This window comes from Tetrao urogallus, assembly GCF_951394365.1.
Source record: "Tetrao urogallus genome assembly, chromosome: 6".
NCBI classification, from domain to species: domain Eukaryota; kingdom Metazoa; phylum Chordata; class Aves; order Galliformes; family Phasianidae; genus Tetrao; species Tetrao urogallus.
This window is the reverse complement of record NC_136819.1, coordinates 15,368,852-15,392,607: the sequence shown is the minus strand read 5'-3', so window position 1 is coordinate 15,392,607 and position 23,756 is coordinate 15,368,852. Positions and strand designations below refer to the sequence as shown.

Here is a 23,756-nt window from a genome sequence, read left to right as displayed (position 1 = left end):
ACTGAGTAGAGGGGCATGATCACCTCCCTGCTCCTGCTGGCCACACTATTTCTAATGCAGGCCAGGATGCTGTTGGCCCTCTTGGCCACCTGAGCACACTGTCGGCTCATGTTCAGCCGAACATCAACCAACACCCCCAGGTCCTTCTCTTCTTCACACTCATCCAGCCACTCATCCCCAAGCCTATAACGCTGCATGGGGTTGTTGTGCCCAAAGTGCAGAATGAGCGAGTGTGTTGCACAGTAAAGTAATATTTTGCAAACACTTTAGAGCAGGTATTAAAACAGCATTCTAGAACAGCAAATTGAAGAACCTGAATATCAAAACTTCTGTTCTGCAAGATATTTTGGCACAAATAGGAAATCCTTGTTTTTGGCCACCTCTGCTTCCAGCTGCTTAAATGACTTTCATCAGTTCAGTTGTCAGGCTTTCTGTTAGAGTTCCAAGAGCAAATGTTTACTGTTTAAGCATTTCCTTCTTGTACATAGCTGAACAGATTACACAAAGTTTAGCATAACAAAGATTGTAATAATTTGAACTTTAGCAACAATATTTTAAAAAGCAGTTCTCATATAGATGCAAGTACTTGTCCCTCCCCCAAATCCATTGTTGACAACTTATACAGAGAACAATTCACACCATTATATAATGGTAGATCTCGATACACAAAACTTACAGGTCTAAGAGACAGCTGAATGCCACAACAAACAAAAAACATGAAGAAACATCAACTCACTCTGATCAGTCAGACTAGCAGTCTAAAGGAGGAAAATTGCTATATAAACATCTATATGTGAACAGCAGAGAAGACAAACAAAACTTCCCAGCTTCTTCAGAAAGGTTCTCTCTTCACTTCCTGCTCCAACAGAACCATTTTTTAATGTAGATAATGTCTTCCTTCCTGAAGAAAGGTTCAGCATACTCTAACCTTCACAGCCCTCGTGCAATTCTGGAAGGATTTCAAATAAGTTTCTTTGGAAAAAAAGACTGAATACTTACAGTTACTAACTAACTTGGAATAATGCTGCCTTAACACCATGAGATGTAATAGGAACCTGCATCAACTGCTTTCTCCCCAACACCCTAAGAAAAAAGAATGCTGTTTCAAAGCTACCAGACACAGTTAGTCTTTCCATTACAAAGAAACAGGAATTTTGAATCAATGCTGCCAAAACTCCTTCAGTCCCTACTGAAAAAAAAAAACAAAGCTAAACCAGTCCAGAATCATTCTTCCCGACTCTTTTCAGGAATGTCAACAGATCTAGTTTCTGTAACAATGAGTACACTATAACAAAGATTATCAAAACAATACGACATGCCATTTGAACGTAAAATACACTATCTTTGATGCCTTAAATCAAAAGCACTTTAAGTCAGAAAAAGAGGAAAATTGCTGAATCACAGTGAAGCACTGTCAGGGCTTTATAATCTCTCTAGTCTAAGTACAGCTATGAAGTAATGTCTTTTGAGATACTTTCAGTTTTTCTGGAAGTCCCTCATCTCATAATGCATATATAAAACAAAAATACCCGCAGCAAGCAACTTCTCATTGCTTTTAAAAAGTGTAGTGTGAACAACACTTGGCCTTGGCATAATCCAAATCAGTTATCAAATTTTAAAACTTCAGACTGTTTGCAATGTAAAAAGTGCTACGATTTCCAATTCATTTTCATTAAAAGAGATCAACCACAGCAAGAAGCAGCAGTTAAAAATTATGGTTGGGACATAGCGGAGAATTGAAGAGAAGCAGAAACACACAGAGATTCTGTGTTTCACATATGAATGTGGCAAATTGCTCAGAGCAGGAAGAAAACAGCCACGTTATCTCTTAGAGACTGTTCTGTCATATGAATGCTGTGTCAGTTTTAGATAAGTAATGAAATCCATATCAGGCTCTAAATTTAATAGTACGACCATCTTCAGTGTTTTTGACATTGTTTTGGAAATGTTTGTCCGGTATTTTGATTCAGGTTAAAAATTTTATTTGAGGATGAACACATGCCCGTAAAGTCTCAATCTAAGAACAGACTGCCAAAGCCTTCAGCTCCCTTCATTCCTTTTCTGTTATATTCCCCACCTACCTTTTTTAATCTTAACTAAAAGAAAAACTTCTTCAGATTTTTGGCTTGCCTCAAACTTTAGTAGGAAGGCTTAACAATGAAAGTTTTCAAAAGGTATCTACTAACAAAGACTAAGGTTAGCTTGAGTCTCAGATACACAGCCTGCACAAGGAGCAACTCACAGCTCAAAGGAAACAAGGGAAAAACTGTATCTGTGCTTCCTTTGTTCCTGGGACAGAGGAAGGAGGTTACAGAGTGTACTCTTTCCTTCTTCTCCCAGTGGCTCAGCTCTCCTTCCTTGTACTCTTCTGCAAAACAGGCACTTAGGGGGCACTTACTCTGTCACCCAAATACATTAATAAAGGTGTTGCTCTTCCTTTCCTCCTTGCAGTGTCCTCCAAGCTCTTGTCAAATGAGACATTATCTATTTTTTAGCATTTTTTCTTTCTTTCCTCTAATCACTCCATTTTTTCTAAATCTTCCAATAAACACAGTACTCCCAAACAGTTTTCCACGAGACTTCCCAGCACTGGGAAGTGTAATATTTACCTTTTGTCACCCTGACATCTCTGTGCCAATCATCTCAAAATGAAAAGTAATTATCCCATATACCACATTCTGCAAGGACTGCTCAATCACCTCTGATTTGTACTGGTAAGCATGTTATTAAGATACAGGTAAGAACAGAGGCTATTTTGTATGCTGCTATTTAATATTATCAAGTTGGACTTGATAGAAATACCAATGCATAAAGCCACCTTGTGTTCCTTCAGGCTTCTTAAACAATTGAATCAATCTGTTCTTAAAATTGTATTCCATGTTACATTCTGATCATTAATTCTGATACATTTGAAACTCCAAGCACAAACAACAGTAGCAATCACTAGTTTAACACACTGTAACACTAAGTGTGAACTCTTAACAGTAATAAAATGACCGGTGCAAAAATGCAGCTCCATCCTACCCTCGGAACATGACAAAACAAGTTCTCACTATCTTAAATGTAATCTTTCTTTATAAAGAAAAATAAAGCTGTCAGTGGTATGTCAAGCAAATCAAAGGGTTTCTTGCATTTATTTCAGATTTTACTCTTCACTTAGAGATTCTATACAACTTCAAGAGAAAAAATAATCTCCTATTCAAGGAGCAGCCACTGTCTTGCAACCTCAGGATAGGATTTGTAAAAGAATACCCATCATATAGAACATAAACAGCTTATTCAAAGCACCTATATGTAAGTAAAGAACACAGTGTTATATTATGAAATTTGTGATGAAGCCAATACTATTTTTATTGCTGCTTTGTTCACAGACTTCTACTTCATCAGACAATAAAACTCTGAGGAAAGTCAACAATCTGTAAATACAGAGTTATTTCACACACTTTTCAGCAGGAATAACAGCTTTTTATGACTTAACATCCACGTAGCTGATCCTTAACACTGTTATGCTGTGTCTTAAATCTGTAATAAACTATAAACGCTAGAGATGTCCTGATTGCATTTTAATTTCAGAATGCCTATGAGGACAACATCCTATCTGAGGATCCTCAGACCTTTTGCCTGCCTTTACTCAGCACAGAAACAAAAAAGGAGTGTTACTGAAGGGGTTGCTGAGCCTGAACAAACTATGTAACCATCCAATCAGGTTAAATTCAGCTAATTGCAAAAGGCAAATTCAAAGCCTCTTTTTTTTTTTTTTTTTTTTTTTCCAGTGAAAAAGCATTCCTGAAGTATTATAAAGTTTAGAGAAGCAAAGAAAATAACTCAATCTCTTTGATTTGCAGTCTTAAGAAAACAGGTGCAGCCAAATATCAAGTCTCATTCATATTTTCCTTGTAATGACATATTTAACCTCCAGCTAATACCTATATTTATGTGCTTTTTTAAAACACCGGTTCCTACTTGAAACAAAACAACAAAAACTAACACCACAGCAAACAAACTAGCCCCCAAAATAGAAAAATAGAGGCAGAAAAAGGAAACATTAGTACCACTAGCAAATCAGAAACCAGACTACAACATAAAAAGTAGCCTCTTCCTGCACAGCTACAATATTTGAAGAGGCTTGCAATACTATTTTCACAGAGAGGGTGGTGAGGCACTGGAACAGGTTGGCCAAGGAGGCTGTGGATGCCCCATCCCTGGAGGCATTCAAGGCCAGGCTGGATGTGGCTCTGGGCAGCCTGGTCTGGTGGTTGGCACATAGCAGGGGGGTTGAAACTAGAGGATCACTGTGGTCCTTTTCAAACCAGGCCATTCTATGATTCTGTGATTAGTAATAAAAGCCTATATAATATCATGTTCAGAATTTTTTAAGGCAGGAATTTTACTGAGGCCAGGACTAGTCAGCGCAAACAGAGTTACCCTTCATCACCAATTATTCAGTGATCAAGAGCAAAACTTATCTGCCCACACCTTGCTGTTTTAAATACAGTGCTCATTTAATTTCTACCTGCTTCCACATCCATACATGCTAAAAGCAGTAACACGCTCTAACATTTTGAGATAATCTGTTGTAAGACAGGCTGGAAGTCTTCAGCAAACCATCTGCACAAGCAACCATTTACATAACACAACAGCCCTAGCACCTTTTCTCAGAGGCACACAAGACTCACCCCAACGGTAGTTGCTGCATAATATCTACACACAAACAGTGTCCATCACAGCTTTGTTTTCTGCTTTTTCTTTTGCAAATATGATGCACTTCTTGGACATCCAGTGGATGGAAACGTGAGCCATCTGATTGTGTTTGATGCTGAGGTAGCCCTCTGTGACAGCAAAGCTTGTTGGATTCCTGCCTCCCCATCAGCCTCTACATGCATTGACATTTCACTGTTTATACTAGTATAACTTTCTCTGGACAGTGCCGTAAACAGATGCATTTTTAAATGCTCTATACAGATAGATGAAATGTCCGCTGTTTTCCCCCTCTTGTGAGGATTTCCTGTAGTTCAGAACATTTTGAAAGCAAACCAAAAGTCAAAGGCTTCACAGGATACTTTGTTATGCAAGCAAGCATCAGACAGTGGATCTCTTAGTTTAAGTTGCTTGCAAAAACTGCATCCAAAAAATTAAACAAATGACCCAATATGTTTTCTTCCTGCACCATACAAGTGATCTCATGCACAACGATGCATTTTCCAGACAGTTTTTCCTGAAGCAAACTGATATTTTTAGCTCTTAAAAGTGTCTCTTTTCAGATAGTGTTTGCTGCCAGACTGCTTTGATCTTAATGCATATCAAAGGAGTATAAATTACAAATTCCTAAATAAACTGCTTACATTTAACTATGCACTCTCTTTAAATTTTAATCAGGGTAGAACACAAAAGAAATAATGTTTCAGCTCCTAGGATCCCAGCTGGGTAGGATATTCCACGTCTCCTTTATCAGTCCTTTGCCAGCTGCTGAACTCAGAGATATTATTTGATTCTTGATGGTACTTATTTCCATGCCTTTTGCTGTCTTTTTGGTTAACGGTCTACAGTGACTCCAGCAAATAAAGGATATAGATGCATTAAAGGATGCTTCAACCCTGTGTAAGTCTTAAAATTCAAATCAAGAGACAAAAAATAAGATATTCAATACACAACGGGAAGCACATTTCAGTAGAAGCTTTCTTATCCTGTAAATCAGGATTTCCACGCACAGCTACTGTCTAAAAAGTAAAGGCAGAAAAAATAAAATCAGGATTCTTCTTACATTTATCATTAAATCCAACATATTTATAAGCTTTAAAGCAACTGTGGATTGTATATATTTTAGGATGTTTCCATAAATGATGGATGTGTTTTTGACTTCCTGTCTACCCAAGAAGTTGAAGTGTTTCTTCTAGTTACCACAGTACAAGGACAAGAATGGAAGACCAAGGTAGATGTCCTACATAACAATATTAATCTAACAGAACGTGACTGATCTATTCTCTTTTCAGCGGTCTGTGGAGACACGACAAGGGGAAACGGCCATAAACTGGAGCATAGGAAGTTCTGCTACCAACACGCAAAGGAACTTCTCCATGGTAAGGGTAACAGAGTGCTGGATGGGCTGCCCAGAGAGGTTGTGGATTCTCCTTCTCTGGAGATATCCGAGACCCGCCTGGATGCTTTCCTGTGCAACCTGCTGTAGGGGGCCTGTTTTGCAGGGGAGTTGGACTTGATGATCTCTGGAGGTCCCTTCCAGCCTCTACAGTTCTACGATTCTGTGATTCTCCTGCATAGAGGTTTATGAATATATCCCAAGAACACTGGGAATACATAAAGAAACAAACTTGTTTAGAGGAACAAGAACTTTCAATCCTCTCATATAATCCATGACTGTTATTTTCAAGTGCGGGGAAACAGAAATACTTTACTACCCCTTTACAGAACAAAGCCATCAAGGAGCAGGAGTGTAATATATGTTCCAGGTCAAAAACTGCACCTTGGATAGACAGCTCTTCCCATCTCTAGCAGGGCAGCCCTGAATCCCAATTCACAAAGGTTTTGGAACTGTGAACCCCCTAGCCTGTCAATATTCAGCACAGCTACAGGAGTGGCAATAGCTACAGGAGGTCCAAACCTCAGCGCAGTGTTAGACTGCTAAGCAGCATGGAAAGATACAGTTACTGACAGAAAATCTTGGCCAAAACAAAACATGAATGCAGAGAGCTTACAGCAGCTTCCACTCCTGCTTTAGGATCTACAAAAGTTAGACTGTGACTGTATTTAAACAGAACAGACTTATGTCATTCTGGGTATGAAAATGAATCTGGTAATAGTAATAGGTGTCACAGTGAGCAGTTATCTTCAGGTTTGTGCTGTTTCCACATGCTCCCAAATGCCAAAGGAAGTGAATGCACCTCATTGTAACCACTATTAACAGCAGTTACTTAAATTTTACCTCTGCATGCATTAGCATTTTAAACGCATTTTTCTGATCAAGTGATTGATAAAGCGTTTCAGAAAAAAGGTTTTAAGTGTTCTCCTTTGCTTTATCTGTAACATCACAATTAACAGGAACAGAAAATTGCTTTAAAAAGGAAATACCAGTATGAAATGCAAATCATAAGACAGCAGCATGAAAGATTAGAATAAGTGACAGGCAGGAGAGAAGACCTAGTTCTTTCTCATTATTTTTGATTTAACCACGGCAGGAGAATCTCAAAGTATTTCTGTTATCACCCCTGAATGTTCATGTGACACTAAGGTGTACTAACTGCAGCAGAAATGCTAAGTCATAACCTGAACTAGTGATTGAGGACCTGGTGGGAAGGGAGGGCCATCCTAGGGGAGCTCAGGTGTATGCAATGCACCTGAGTGACTGGAAGGAGTGGAGCCAGGATCCACCCCTTCCCAGAGCTCATTTAAGGGTTGGCAGTGGAGGTAAGGAGTATCTTGTTGGAGATCCCTGCCTACCTGAAGTCTTTTGAAGGTAAGCAATTTCTTTCCTTTAATTCTGTGTCTATGACTGTTGCATTTGAGCAAGTCTTTATTTGCTGTAGTAGCCTAGGACCTTGCTGCTCTGCTGTTGTTGCTATACTTTCTGTTATGTTATATGACCCCATGGTGTTCCAGAAAAATCCCAAGAATGACTATTAATGGTTTTTTAATGTTGCAAAAGTTCTCATGAGCAGGGATTGGTTTTTCATAATTTGGTTTCTGTGTCTGTATTTCTAAAGAAGCACTGAAGTTGTTACTATGGTGTAATGATTCAGTACAAATGGTGTAATGATTCAGTACAAAGCGTATCGCTCTTTAGTTTACTGACATCTGTGCCAGTGCTTCATTGGGTAATAACCAAAATAGTCATTCAGTTTCTAGAACCTTCTCAATAGTAAAAAGCTTTCATTTTCACAGTAAAGCCATCAATGGATTATGAAGCTTCTAAACTTTTATATTATGAAGCAACCTGAATGACCCATCAACCTTTTCTTGACAGAGAAAGCCTACCTTCCTGAGGGTCCTGTTTTACTAGCTACACAAATGGCTCTCAAAAGCCACACAAAAACAACTAAGATAATAAGGAACAACACAGCTGCCCAGTAGCTCTATCTAACTGCAACATGTAATGCCTCATCCTGATCAAAAGCTCCCTTTTCTAATATCCTCAACGTTCTATGTAAATGCTATAATTTCTACCACCTCCTCATTCTACTGTGCTGTCTAGAAGAGGTTGCAGACTTACATGATGCAACAAAGAAAAAGGAATATCACATGCAGGACTGTTGTCCTATAAATACTTCAGTGATCTAGCAAGAGTATGGTGTCAGGACTTTTCTTGGCCTGAACTGGATTTGGTGCATGACAAGGTTTTGTGTGTTGCCACACACCAAACAGCCTCAGAATTATAAGCTGCATATTCTGAAGCAGGAAAGATAGGAGAAAATACAGAGCATGGAAAAGAATGGGGAACAAACCATATGGGGGGGGGGGGGCAATACACAGTGTACAGAGTCTGATGTTTTCAGAGACTTGAATCTACTCTCTTAATGCCACAGTGACCTAGAAACACAGTATTGTTCTGAAGACTGTCTCACACAGTACAACATGAACACTAGCACTGAGGTAGAAACAGAGGGCTTTGACTGACTGCTTCACCAATTCACACGGAATTAATCTTGTTTGCTTTTGCTATAATATTAACAGATAATTTATTCCTCTTTGCCCTTGAAAAACTGGTAGGCAGCAGCATGTGGAAGGAAAGGGATTTTACATTACATCAGCTGCTTTATTTGAAAGGTATAAAATATTTGTACCATGTAACAGTGAAAAAAAACAATTTCAGATAATATTCAAAAATTTTAAATAATTTTAAAAACACTCAATCATACTTTGAGACAATCAACTCAATTAACTGCACTCAGATTTCATCTAGCTACTGAAGAATGAAATAACAGGTGGGTATCACATTGGAGCTTGCTTTTCTGTGTAGGCAAGAAACATGTATCCTATAGTCAGGTCTTGGTTTAGAGGGGGTTATATCACTAACCGACAGCTGAAATGTCATCAGAATTATAGTGGCAATGTGAATGGCTCTCAGAACAGTGTGATATTTTTAGTCACTGAGTACACATTGTCTAAATATTTTCAATAGGCAGCATTTAAGCTCTGCACAGATCCTGGTAGGCAGAAGTGCTTAGCTCCCCCTTAGTGCTGGGGGACCTCCCCACAAAACTCAATAAAACACTTCCTGAGATCATTGCAGAGAAAAGGCCAGCTGCAGAATACCCAAGGCATTTACAAGCTTGTTCAGGCATTCCATTTTTGTCAGCCTTTTTGGCAACTTGAAAGTAAACACTCAGAAAGATTAAGGCAGTCTACAAGAAATTTAGAAACTTGTCCAACAACTCCCCCCAAAACTGTGCTGTTGTAAAGCAGTATGACTGTGAGAGCCTGTTCATGAAATTACATGGTTCACAGTAAGAGAAATCAGATGTGATCAGTATTTTTTTTGTGGTCTCATAACTCACCTAAAATTGCCTAACAATAGCTCTCCATGTAAGACTAACTCACATTACTGGACTTTCATGCGCAGATGCAAGGCTGCTGGTTGAAGAAAAAAGGAAATGTGGGAAGAAAAATCTCTTACTGCTGACTATGCAAATATTATCAGCCTTTCCCAGTTACCATTATCAGCAAGTCAAGCCCAGTAAGCCAAAAAGAATTGCACAACCACAAGGAGATAGCATTCCATCAGGTAAAATTCAGAGATAGAGAACAAAAGTGACGTAGAATCAATGTATGTGTCTTATCTGATGCCTATTCTACAGTTAGCAGAACCATTTGTAGCACTCTGAACTACTTTCTGTGTATGCAAGACTCTACAATGGGTCATGCTTTGTCACCCTGCAGTATATGACAAAAACCTCACCTTAAACAATGAAAAGGCCCATCTTAAACAACTAACAGGGATTTGGTACTCCTTATTCAGAGTTGAGAGACTGCAATGTACACTTCTAAACTTGGCTTATCTATGGTATAACAGAGACTCTCATTACAGGGACCCATAATTTGAGGAACAAGGAAAGAGATATTGGAGTACAGTACCCATATTGTCACAGTTATCTATAAGATAATGCTTTCCTTGCAATATGTCCTTGAAATGCTATTGCATACCATAAGCACTTCTACATAGTAGGGCAACATATAACTACTCTCACAATGCAAGGATGCCATGCATTTTTTGACATGAAAAAGTACCAAAAAATGAACAAATGTTACCAAGTAGTTCTGTTCATAGCAGGCAAACCTCCTGCTGAAAAAGCTTTGTGACATTAGCATAGCCTACGCTTCAGTCTGAAATGACAGCACTGCAGTTCTGTCACTCTACTGACATCATGAATCACCTTCCACCTACATGGCTTCAGTTCTATCTGCTTACTCTTACGTGGATATAATCACTGATTGATTACGCGAAACCTGGAAGGGTGAGATGTAAATCTCCTAAAACACAGAAATATGCATTTCCAATGGCTTCCCAGAAATAGTACTACTAGAGATGTACAAACTAGAGGAAAAAAAATCACAGCTTTACTGTATGTGTCTTGAAGACAATGTAGTATCTTTTCTTAAAAGTGTAAAAATATAAAGAGGATTCAAATTCTTTTTGCGTATATTGAAATTATATTCTCATTTTCCAGGTATGTTTTGATTTCATTGTTCTTGGTTTTTCTTGCTTTTTTTCCTGCCAACAAATCTAAACATAGAAAGTAAATCTCTCTGCTATAAACACTGAAAGATATGAACTGAATACTGCTAGTGCACCAAAGAGCACATCCACATCCGCTGGCACACCTATTGGATACAAATCACTGCACAAACACAGTAATTAGTAAGAAGATAATATTTAGAATTGCTAAATTCATTTTCTGTACATGTGAACAACTAAGTCAAACCAAATAATTTTAGAAAAGACACAACCCTATTATAGAAGAAGAGTCCAATCTTACTTGCTTAAAGACGAGCATTATCTATCATAGGTGAAATTATGCCCAGGGGCTCAGAAAACCTATTTTATGTGCTACTTTTATGACAATTCTTTTCACTCCTTGGCAACAAGTCATTAAACTCCACAACTGCTTTGCTCTTGTTCTCCTGGAAGTCTTCACTAGACATTATGGGTTAACGCCACAACAGGAAGTCCCCCCTGCAACTTACTTTGATTTCAAAAGTTATGATGTATTTATGCTCACATATAGTACTAAGACTGTTCAGTGCAACATGAATCAAGCAATCAAACTCAAAGAATTTCTTACTCATATAAGCAGCACAGCTACAAATAAAGCTTTCAATTTTACAGTGTATCAAATAACAAAGTATTTCATGTCTGCAACCTGCTGCCTGCATAGGAATACTTACCCTGCTGCAACTGCCGGAGGTATGACTAGTATGAGTTTTAGTTGTGCTTCATGCAGAGCTTCAGAAAGGTGAATGAGCAAGTGTATCAACTCCCTGAAATATAAACATATGTTATAGGGACAGACAGAAAACTAGTCTTACTGGTTGACAAAAGCAAGATTACCAGTAACAGCAGAAATAATTGAAAAGATGCAGCAGGCAAGAGATCCAAATGCAATTTCTAGTGGATGATTTTAGCATTTAAAAAAAAAAAAAAAAAAAAAAGATGAATCAAAGATTTACCTCCTTATGAGATTAAAAACACTGAACTGCTGGAGGCAGTCTTAATTTTATTGTAGCCAGTGATCACTTTAGGGATAAAATGTTTTATTTTAATATGATTATTCATTGTTAGCATGTAAATATGATATATGCTATCAGAGCAGGCTACTCCTTAGAGTCCTATTCAATAAAAAGGATGAATCAATGGAAGAACCAAATACTGTTCTGAAACAAGCAATTTTTGCATAGGTTCTAGTTAACTCTGTGCTATTACAGAAAAGTCTGAGAATTCATAGAGGTTTTCCCAGCAAGATGTGCAATCTTCAAGGTGTATTTATGAGGCCTGTTTTTAGAAACATTTCTGTTGCTGTTTCAAGTGGTTTTTTAATAGATTTGTTTCCCAACACTTTACTGTATAGCCACAAAATAAATGCCTGGAAATGCCATTTCTGGAATTATCATCTCCTATATGCATTAAAGATTTTTCTCAAAAGTAGATCTCCACATCCTAATTTCAATAGGAAAATAAGCTCCAAAATTTTCTTCACGTAATCTATTTTGAGATCTTTCTTTCAAAAGGTGATGTAAATAGCAAATCCTTCAAAAGAGACTAGGAAAATGAGAAAATTTAAGTTACTTTTATCTAAGGAGTCCAATGAGACATTCAATTCATGCCATAAATAAGGCCATCCTGTGTGCTTCCAAGTCATTTCATTCCTCAAAACACCAACTTCTATAATTACCTGCCAGCAGAGATCCAAAAATGCAGACAGAAGGATATCAGCAGTGAATTCTAGACCTGTTTAGAGCTATGCTTAAACTTGAACTGAGTAAAAAGCAACTTCACAACCCATTCCAGCAGGTGGCAAGTATTAGAGCAGGCTATACACTGGAGGTCATCTAAGTTGTTTGCTCCACTTATTTATCAAACTGGATTAGACCAGAACTTTCACAGACTACTTCCAGCACTGCAGTCCCCATCAAGGTATTATCATCCCAGAGATACTGTTCTAAAATCACTGATCTTCCATTTAATCATCTATCACGGTAAAGATGCTTGACTTGCACAGAATAGACGCTATTCAAAATAATTAAGAAGTTTTATTTGCACTGAAACAGTTTAAGAAACAACTTAATGCCAGATGAAATCCTATAAAAAACCATTACTCTTAGATTCTAACAACAAAAAGTTTTATCACTTTCCCAATATAATCAGTATTTTGCGGTTACAATCTGAGAGTTGGCTGTGCCAAACAACTCCCATGTAGTGGAGACACAAAGTTATAGGAATCAGCTTTTAGTCTACCTGCAGCATTCTTCTACTGAGAAGTAACAGCTTTACATTCCATTCTTCACAATATGCATTCTGTATTAAGAGTGTCACTATTCAGACAAACCAATTAAGCATGGAGGAATTCTTTTCCAGAGAAAGCATTAAAAAAATTACAATGCTAAACTAAACAGACTCTTCTTGACTCCCACCATATGTATCACAACCCCCACATGACACAGTCTTACTGAAAACTATAATCAGTGTTAAAACTAGCTAAGCCCTTTTTCCTACAGATTTTTGTCTGATGGCTAAGTGACCTTTTAACTAATTATACTTGAAGTAGTATGAATGTACCCTTTATTAGATGTCAGAGAAGCTACTTACAAAATAAACTTGATTGAAATCAGTTCCTCTGGTATTGAGATTATCCTGTGCCATCACTTCATCAGCAGGATCTCTCTTCTCTTTCTGAATGCCTCTGTTAACTTGTATGACCTCTGAACTGCACAAAATATTTTCTGACTAAATTGGAAAGGCATACAGTGTAGGCAACCCTGTCATATAGAAATCCTGCAACTGTAAATGAAGGACAGAGATTGGTGGCCTGATATAGGACCAATAGAAAGTTTGAATTGCTGTTTTATTTTGTAGAAAGCACAAAGCACAATAAACTAAAAAACTAACCCTATCCAAATAGCTTCCACTTCCTCTCCCCCAAACAAATCTAAACAATATAGCCTTGGCCAGAAATATATATATATATATGTATATATATGTATATATATGTATATATATATATATATGTGTATATGTGTGTATATATGTGTGTATATATGTGTGTATATATGTGTGTATATATGTGTGTATATATGTGTGTATATATGTGTATATATATGTGTATATATGTATGTGTATATATGTATGTGTATATATGTATGTGTATATGTATGTATGTGTGTATGTATGTGTGTATGTATGTGTGTATGTATGTGTGTATGTATGTGTGTATGTATGTGTGTATGTATATGTGTGTGTATATGTGTGTGTATATGTGTGTGTATATGTGTGTGTATGTATGTATATATGTATGTATATATGTATGTATATATGTATATATGTGTATATATATATATATATATATATATATATATATATATATATATATATATATATATATTAGCTTCAACTTGGGCCAGATCAGGGAGTGAAAGTGTATCAGGATAACTGCAGATTATTACTCAAGAAACCTAAGTGAACATCTACTCACTAACCTGTCAAGCCAGGTCTCAGCCCTGAGATCTCTACTGCAGATCAAATAGGATTAATGGTTATGGCTGAAGACTTCCTTTTGGTTAACTTCTATTTGTCAGCCAAGATAGATTATATAGACCAAATGTGCACTCTTGCCTCCTCCCCTAAACAGCAATAACAGAATGCTCATTGACTGTGTGCTACAAATTAAAACTTTGCTGTGCCCTCGCAGTGCTTTCCAGTGTGCTACCACAATCTTTTCCCACATTGTCACTGGTAATTTTTTGAGGACTGTTGACATTTTAAAAATTATAATGAGGTATGGGTAATTAGGAATAGAATCACTCTTTCTGAAAAGTCCACGTTAAATATTTACCGGAGACTTTACCCTTGTCAAATTTTACTTCGTAGTAGTAACTAAGACACTGGCAGCTTTAAGACCATCATGAGCTAATTAAGATCTACTTCAATCCTATGCTATTAGGCCTTCTATTATCACTGCTTTTTGGAAGGTTGGTTGCTTTGTTCTTTGTTGATTTTTTTTATTATTATTATTTTTTTAATGTTCCCAATTTCAAAGTATTTTGTCCCTTACAAAATGTGCAAATTTCCTTCATCCAAGGTTTGAGAAAGAGTTATTTTTTCAGGACTCACTTTTTCCAACACTGTCAGTCCATTGTGTTTGGGACATCTTGTAACAGTTCTCTTCAGTGCATAAAAGTGGGCTGTCAGGCTGTCTGAAAGGCACTGCAGAAGATACTGCTACATTCTTGTCTTCAGCTACGTGACCCTTCAGAACTCTCTAACTTTCCAACTTCTGCCACTTTCTTTTGTAAGTTAATAGTCAGTGCTCCCTGAAATTTATGCCTTGTCAAGAAAATTGGACAGAATAAAGCTGTCTACTTCAAGAAGAAATTGCTCTTTTGTGCCATTTCATTGCCTAGTTAATACCAGAAAACTGGAGTGAATTATGGCAAATCTTTGATTAATAGATTAATTTTTCAGGGACTAACATGAAGGATAGAAGTGCCAGAAGAGGTTTTTGCTCCTATACTCCTACCAACATTAATAAGATGTCTGAAGGTCATCTTCTGCATGATGCCAAGTGCCTGCAGCATGCGGTGGGTGAAAAAAAAATTGTGTTTTTCAGATTGATCCTCTGTGATGGCAGTGCCATCTGTCAGCTAATGCCAGACAAAGCAGAATAACATGTACACCTTCACATATACTATCAGATTCTGGTGAAAAAGGCATGAATGTGCCCACAGGTGTCTGGGGAAAAAAATAAAAATAAATCCATGCATAATATTAGCAAAAGAGACATTGTCCTGTCTGGCTGTTATAATTAAAACTGAGAAAGCAGAAATTTTCCTGCTTAGTTCACAATTTCCACCACATGCATTTCTAACTTGAAATGCCATGGTTTAAATAACTTGGAATATTCTGTTGTAAAATCAATCAATGAACTTTTAGATTAAAAAAAAATAAATTAAGAAGCGGGTTTGAACTGTAAGGGACAATAAAATATATTAGAATTGAGGTATTATTTGCACAAGACATTTCAGCTGATTTAAGTTTTTGTTTAGAAACTCATTTCCTATGTGTTAGAATCAAAGACATGAAGCTGAGTACTTTTTCATTATGCAATAATTGTCAGCATGAGAGAAAAGAGCATCAGTTAGATTCAGTCATTTATCTCACAAATTTGTCTTATATCAGTAATCAGGAGCTTCTATGCTTGCAAACCACAGAAAAGAAGAAGGTACGTACAGAGGGTACCTCAAATCATCCGTACTGGACTTCTACATGAGCCTGAACTGATCAGTGTTAGGCTCCTGCAGCGTAGGTCCACACATATCTCAATACAATTCAAGTTCTTCAGATAGAATAGATGGTATTTCAGCACCTGAATATAAGAATCTAATGCCATTTATTTACACCCAGGGGTATACAAAGCATGTATGCAGAATTGCTGGCTAAGTTCCAAGGCATCCAGGGCCCTCATACCCAAAGCAAACAGCCATAAATTAAGTTGATTACATTTTTTAACATAAAGCCAGGCAGCCACATTTAGGCACATAATTCTTTCTCTTCCGCAAAATTTACACAGTAAGTTAACAAATAAATGTTATATAAAAGAAAATAGCATGAAGGACTGGTATAATTTAAGACTTCTGCTGAGCGTTACGGAGCAGGAAAAAAAGCAATCCTAACCCTAAATAAGAATCATTACAATTACTACATTCTTAGTCTTGAAAACAAACAAGGATTAAGCTAGCTCTGCTTAAGAATATGTAAACAGAAGATACAGTGGGCCTCAGACCACACTATTTCACTTCTTCTGGAGTACCAGCTAGGATAAACAGGAAACTGAAAGTTCTTCTTATGCAACTATTTATTCCTTGCAGGAGGAAATTTCATCTGTTTCTGATGTTGGAGTGAAAACCAAAAAAAAACCAAGATCTTTCTAGAAACATGCAAAGAGCTGAAAGGAAAGTAGATAAATTTGCTTGTTCTTAAAAATCCTCAGTGATTACAGGTTCTCAGTGATGCTTGTGAGAGACCTTGCAGGCTTCAGAAACCTTGTGCAATGCTAGCACTGTTACTGTTACCTACTTATATAAAGATGCAATGGGTAGAGCAAATGATGTAAGGATGTTATCAGGCTTCTAAAAGTTCAGGTTCAGCTAGTAAAAGGAAAAGGAAAAAAAAAAAAAGAAAAAAAAAGGTATCTCATAGAAATACTGATCTGAATCAGGAAAGCCTACACTATCTACCTAACAGTTAATATCAGTACCTCATATGGAGCACAAATAATTTCTATTCTATTAACGCTTTACATGTCTGAAGGTTAAAGGGTCATTTCTGTGTTGATACGTTCCCATCAATTGTCCCCAGCTCTTCCACTGTTAAGAATATGCTTTATACTGATGTTTATCGCTTTGGAAAAGCAGACACGGATCATGTATGAATCATGTTGCAATACTGCCACTCTGTGGGGTGAAGATGTCATGGCTCTACCCCTTCCTAGCAGGGATGAGCAAAGCAAAGGGTGGGTAGCCCATGCTTACCGATTTATCAGGACTAATTCTACTCTGCTGTTCAAAGGCAAATTAATAGATCTGAAAGTAAAAGCATTTATTCAGAATGCTTGTCACTGCTTGGCTTCTCAGAGACATTCTGCGACTTAGTCACCTCAACCACATCTAGGGCAGCGGTGGGTAAACACACGAGTGGGTTTACAGCTAAGCACTTAAATCAAAACTGGTGTTGAAGAGACAAAAAAAGAAATAGTTTATAACCTTTATTTATACTCAGGTTTTTCTGCCAAACATATACTTTCAGACTTATGGCTAGGACAATCTTGAAATCTTGCTTGCTTGCAGCCATTTTTAATCAAACATTACTGACTCAGAAAACCTGAGGCACTCACCGTTCTGCTCCTTGAGAATCACCCTCTCTTCCTATTCCTGTTTAGCAATAACTAAAAGACGTTGAATATGTAGTAAGCAGGACCTCTGTACTTTGCCTAAATAGCGTTCTGGCTCTGAAGGCTTGAGCAACTACACAGCTGTACCTCCCTTAGAAGGGCCAGTTTTTACTACAGCAGATGGGACAAGAACTGTTGCAACATAAACTCAACTCAGAGTTAAATAAAAACACATTTTATACTTGTTTGCCATTTGCAATACAGTACTTGCTGTTAGCTTGCTTACATTGGCTTTAAGCGAGCCTTAAAATTAGTCTGGCTTATATTTTAAGTTAACCTATAGGGAAACATCAGATTTACTGAATAGCAGTAGATAAACTGACTTCTATACCCAAATTCTGGCTTGCAGTTACTATTTACTTAAAGAAAGGTGAAAGTCTGTTGTAACAAAGTCTGTATTCTATAGAAATCTCTTCAAAGTTATTTTTTCCCACTCATTCTAAGCAGTGGAGAGATGATAGGAATGCAATGTTTTAGGGAATGGATGCCTGAATTTCCTGAGGCAACTAATCCAAAATTTTCAGTATACTGCAATGAATCAGTCATTTTACCACACATTCTGCCTTTTTCTCCTGAAGTTCAAAATTTGCTTTACCTATAGTCTGTCCAAAGCATTGAGGTAGCCAAGGGGTTTTTGCTCAAGGAAAATAGATTAGAACATATGAGGAAACCACTTAATACAGGTAAACCCTTCAGTTTTTACAAATGCAATAAATTCAGTCTCTGTGAAACTTTATAGTAGAGTTACCAAAAGGTAGATCAGCTACTCCAAAGTTCTAAAACTGTTTTGCCTGACAAACTGGAAGCCAGTTTCTCCGTAGGTTTGCTTCAGGTTGGGGATTTTCATTCTAATTTCAGCACATTTAAAAGACCTTAATATAAAATCCAGGAAGATTTCCTAATTAACTCAAAGTCAGTGCTATTTATCCAGTAACACATACCAGTCAGTGTGACCATAAAGGCCAATGCCAGCACCTAAGCACACATACAGTTGAGGTACTCTCTTCATCCTTGTTCAACAGTAACATCTTGCACAACTGAAATTTAGAAAGTTGATGTGGTCTGCTAATTCCACTATGAATATTAATACGTAGCCTTTGAGTTCACGTAGAACAGTTTTAAGACAAGTGGAACAATCTTCAGTTACCTCGAGTTAAGTGTATTTATTTATAGAAAATGACAAATTCAAGTCAACGTGGACTAATTAAACTTTCAGAAGATACTGTAAAAGAGGCAATTCTTATAATTGTATCCTAAAGACTCATACTTACTTTTGCTTTTGATTTCCTAGCTGACTCCAAACTTCAACTACAAAGCCATCAAAATTTTCATTCTAAAAAAAGAAATTGACAACAATATACACTTCATCACCACGCTTATTCATTATGCTTGCAGAGATAATGAAATATTGAAGCACACAATCAGTTCAGCTGTTCTAGCAGTATTACAGATCGAGCATGCTTCATATTCTTACAGCAATTTCATCTCAAATGCATCATTTCATGAAGAAGTCAAAGTGAAGCACAAATTGTGTAACCAAAATTCAAAAGTAGAAAACCTCTATTAGTTATGCATGACTGACTTTTACTCTCACAGGATAAACTATTGGGAAAAATGCAGCCATTAATGAAATATGGTTGTTAAGCAAATCGATTGAAACACATTTACATGTATATTGGGAAAAAAAGTCATGAGCCATTGACTCTAAAGATGTAAATACTAAACTGGAAAAGTCATTATTCCAAACATCTCCAAAATTAATCTTTCTTATGGAAGCTTGTTTACTGTGATCAAGGATATTGCCGGTCTTGAGCACCCATTCCATAAGAGGTTAATTGTTACAGAGGACCTAAAATTGATGCAGCAGTTATAAATTTTAAGAAAGTATTCAGTTCACCTCTTCATCCATTTTCCTCTAGAATGCAGAAGATTTATTTACATCTTACAGCAAGGGAGAGTATTCTTATTCTGACAGTAATTAGGCAGGTTTTCACAAAACAGCCACTAAGTTGAATGTCTCTAGGGTGCAGTCTGTCCAGTCCTAGAAGCATTGTTCCAAAGCATTAAGCTGAGGGGATCCAAAGGAAGTCTTAGCAAACAGTAACTGTTCCTTAAAGGAAAACCTCTTTTTCTCTCCTTGGACTCTTAACTGTTTTATCAGAACTGAACAAAATTATGCAGTAAATGATATCTGGCAAGCTATTCTTCATATTAAAAGTGACTCATTATGTCTAGTACACTGAAGCCTGAACATAATTGTGTAATACAGAAAACAGCACTCATTGTACCCAAGATTATTTTGCAGCCCCTCAAAAAAACCCAACACAATAACTGTAATAACTGTTTCTGGCTGTTTTGTCATTGTTGTTTTTTTTTAAAGTAATTAAAGAAATCACTCTGCTCACTAGGTGACCTTCATGAGAAGTTTATTAACTCTCCATTACTGCTTTGATATTATTCTGCACATCAGCTGGCTGGAATGGGTTTTATCAACTAGAGTTTACAACAGGTGGAAGTGTGCAACTGCCAATGATAACAGGTTTAGGATAATCAGACTTAAGTAATTTCACTTCAGGTTTTCAGTTAACTGTACTTACTTACTGCTGTATTTCATACATATAGGAATTGGACACATTCTAGAATATACAGTTAAGATTTGTGCCTCATTCATATTTCGAACAGAACTTTATTTTGAAGGATGAAAACTGGAAATGAGAAAATATATTTTATAAAAGGAACCAGAAACCATGTCACACTGTTTCAAAAGCACTGTTGAAGTCTTTTACCTTGGCTAGTAGAACCATACTCTGTGAAAGCTCTTCTATCTCATCTTCACTACCAAAAACACTCTCAAAGTCCTGGTAAGTCCAGCCATCAAACAAAATTCTAGGCACTATCAAGCAAAGAAGTCAATCAGTAACGAAAATTTAACAAATTACTATCTACATTGCAACATTTCTGCAAAAACAGAAATATAATTCTACAGAACATACCAGCAGGTAAATCACCAAACAATATATCTCATCGCTTGGACTGTTGTGTTTTTTTACTCTAACTTCATCAGCACAGAAAAGTTGACACCATAGAACATTCTTCTTTGTTTTATGGTAACTCGGACATTAATTAATAGCTAACTGATGCCAGTTTTAAGAAAAGATGCATTCAACTGACAACTTAAGTTCCACTTAGGAAGGTCTTAAAAGAACACCAAAATGAAACAGCAATCCTTCTGTAAGTTGTGCCTTTCTTCTAACATGTGAATAGCAACGTAGAAAAGTCACCTCAAACTCTAATTTAGTCTAATTTAGCCCCATATTCAGCTTTTTGCTCCTTTCAAGAGCCTATGACAAATCCTAATTTTGGAAAAAAAATCAGTGCTTGAGGGTACTTCTCACCCCTTTTTTCCCCCTCCACCAACAACACATTTAAGACGTTAAAAATGTGTCAGACAAGAGTGATGAAAACTGCTGTGGGAACAGCTGAAAATCATGTGTGGTGGAAATGCCATACAAAACTATGTCTAAGCCCTTTTTAACTATCAAGGTTTTTAGAAGAGTCAAGAGAGATTTCAGGGGTGTTACCACCTGGCAGCTGAAGTAATTTAGAATAGCTCACAGAGCATTCAATTTTTCTACCTGTTTCATGTTTCATACAACCTTGTGAAGCAAGAAGAGTTTTACTAGTTTCACGGCCTCAACTCATTCTTGTTCCAGACAAAAGTAAGAAGTTTAGCACAGTTTTATCACTGTAGCAGTGTTTGCCATTTTTCCCTACAGACACATTGTGGCAGATCCCTTGAGGTCTCTGCTTCAAGGGCAGAAGCAAGCAGCACAGGAAAAGACTGACATCTGGCTCAGATTTGGATTCCTTTTCTCCTTTATAAAAAGAGTGGAATCCCTGAGCAACAAGCTTCAAGATTACTCCCCAGGTAAGCACATCATGTTAAATGCAGAGTACCCTTCCAAAGAGGACCCAGTGGCCATGGATTTAAGAGAGAAGACACCAAGGTAAAACATTCGGGCACCAACAGAATCTACACTTCAGTTGCTTACTTATCTGTAGTTTAACTGCTTATAATTTTCTTTTCAGACACTTCATTTCATAGGGCTATGCTAATCTCCCTTCTCTCCAATACACATGGAACACAGTTGTCTCTTGCTCTGCTAGCAGCAAAAGAAAATTGACAAAAACAACACATAAAATATAGGCTCACCTATTTTGATGTTTTTGGAATTTTTTCTGACATCTTTCATCCAGCCTGTCAAACATTACCAAGAAAACAGCTCTTAAAACATAAATGTATTGACAAGGACAACATATTTTGAAGCACTCTTCAACTAATGTAGCAAAGTTTAATTATACCAGTCTTCCTGCTGCAGACTACTGGCTCATAAGCAATGCAGAGGAAGCAGCCTCTGAGTCACAAAAATTGAAGCTATTCACCTCCACCACAGCATAACTCACATTTACAACAATCCTGTAAGAGTCCTTCTCAGCCCCTTCTCCTTGTTGCTTATAGTTCTGCTTCATCATGGAAAGCATCTCACTGCTTACTGACCACAGCAGTTGTGTAGTCCTGGGAAGAATATGAATTTTCATTTCTTTTTTAAGTTAGCTGGGTTTTTAAGTCTGGTTGCTTTTTTTAAATTCAGTTGGTATTTCCTAGTGTCCCATCCACTCCCTCCCAGTAGTCACTGCATTAGAATTAACTTGTTAGTAGGCACTAACATGGTAAAAACAATCTTTAGAGCTCTTTAAAATGGCATTTTACAGACATGTTTCAATCAAGTTCAAAACCAAACTAATTATTTAGTAAGAGCATACTACATAAATTCTGAATCTGCTGCAAGTTCTTTGACAGTGGAGAAAATTCTCTTCAGATTAAATTCATATTTCACTCCCAGAACAAACTCACTCACAGGCGTTCTAAGTTTATTTGTATGGGGTTTTTTTTGCAAGGGCAGAAGGAATAAAAACAGATAAATAACTGCACAGTGCAAACACAAAGGACTTTTTCTATCTGTAAAGATTCTTTGTCTTTTCCTTTTTTAAAGGGGGCTTTGTAGATAGCCTGCTGTCTTTCTACTTATTATCTGGACAGAAACTACGTGTATTTGTGGAAGCAAATGAGAACAGAAAAGTTCATTGTGTAAAAATCTTTCTAAAACTAGTGGATGAAATTACTTGACAGTGAGAGGCAGTGTGAAAAATGCACATGCGTGTATTAACTACCCACCAGTTTGCAAAAAGAACAGTGATCCTATTTGTAATCCATATTCAAATAAAAAGGAAATCAAACCTTTATCTACATCGTGGAGCCCGGTGAACTGGAACCTCTCCTTCCCTCTCCTTCTCACTTGTAACCAGACTGGTGAGATTAATGTAAATTTATTTCCAAATATTTTGGCAATGTCATAGCCGTGGCTGTTCCACTTGCAAAAGAAAGGAGAGAAAGAAAAGTGAGAGATGACAAGCAAGACATACAGACCACTTTAATTTTGATTTATAAAAACTCTTTACCACGAATGTAATCACTTGCTAAATCTCTGCTAGTTTCAGAAAACCTTCTGTAGCTTTATTTTTGCTTAAGTAATAAAGCATTTATAACACTTTCATAGCTACATGAATGCCAATGTTCAGTTTATGCAAATTCAACTAAACTGGAGGAATTAGCATTTAGATTCAACAGAGATTTGCCTGTACAAGTCTGCACTTATGTTCAACAGAACTTGAGAAAGCTGGAAGTTCATAGGGAACCTATTTCTGTTCTGAGCAGTGCAAAAAACAAAACAAGAGGCATTCTCTAAACAAAAGGACGTAACATTTATTATTCAAGAGAAGATGCTTTGAACAGCAAGATTGGATAACAAGATAACAGCTTGACAGCAGGATAAAATTTTTACTATTTATATAGAAGGTTCAAGTTGGTAGCTGCATAATATAAGGATACTTAGTAGTATTCCTCATCTGAAAATACTGCAACTTTACATGGCTCATTCAAGAACAACAACAACAACAAACAACTGTTTTACTGGTGAGAAAAACAGTATGACCTAGATATCCTACAAGAGATGGGTAGGAGAACAT

General features: G+C 37.0%; 1 protein-coding gene across 1 annotated transcript in view; it reads right to left on the bottom strand.

Annotated features, from left to right (window-relative positions):
- The window catches only part of CHID1 (chitinase domain containing 1), a gene marked incomplete at both ends in the record, with an annotated part of 98,604 nt that overhangs the window by 72,868 nt on the left and 1,980 nt on the right, over positions 1 to 23,756 (bottom strand). Inside the window, 5 exons of the mRNA XM_079537305.1 lie at positions 11,395 to 11,487; positions 18,941 to 19,002; positions 20,456 to 20,562; positions 21,883 to 21,927; positions 22,969 to 23,101. Of these exons, the coding sequence (XP_079393431.1) occupies positions 11,395 to 11,487; positions 18,941 to 19,002; positions 20,456 to 20,562; positions 21,883 to 21,927; positions 22,969 to 23,101 (440 nt within the window). The remainder of the gene's footprint in view (positions 1 to 11,394; positions 11,488 to 18,940; positions 19,003 to 20,455; positions 20,563 to 21,882; positions 21,928 to 22,968; positions 23,102 to 23,756) is intronic.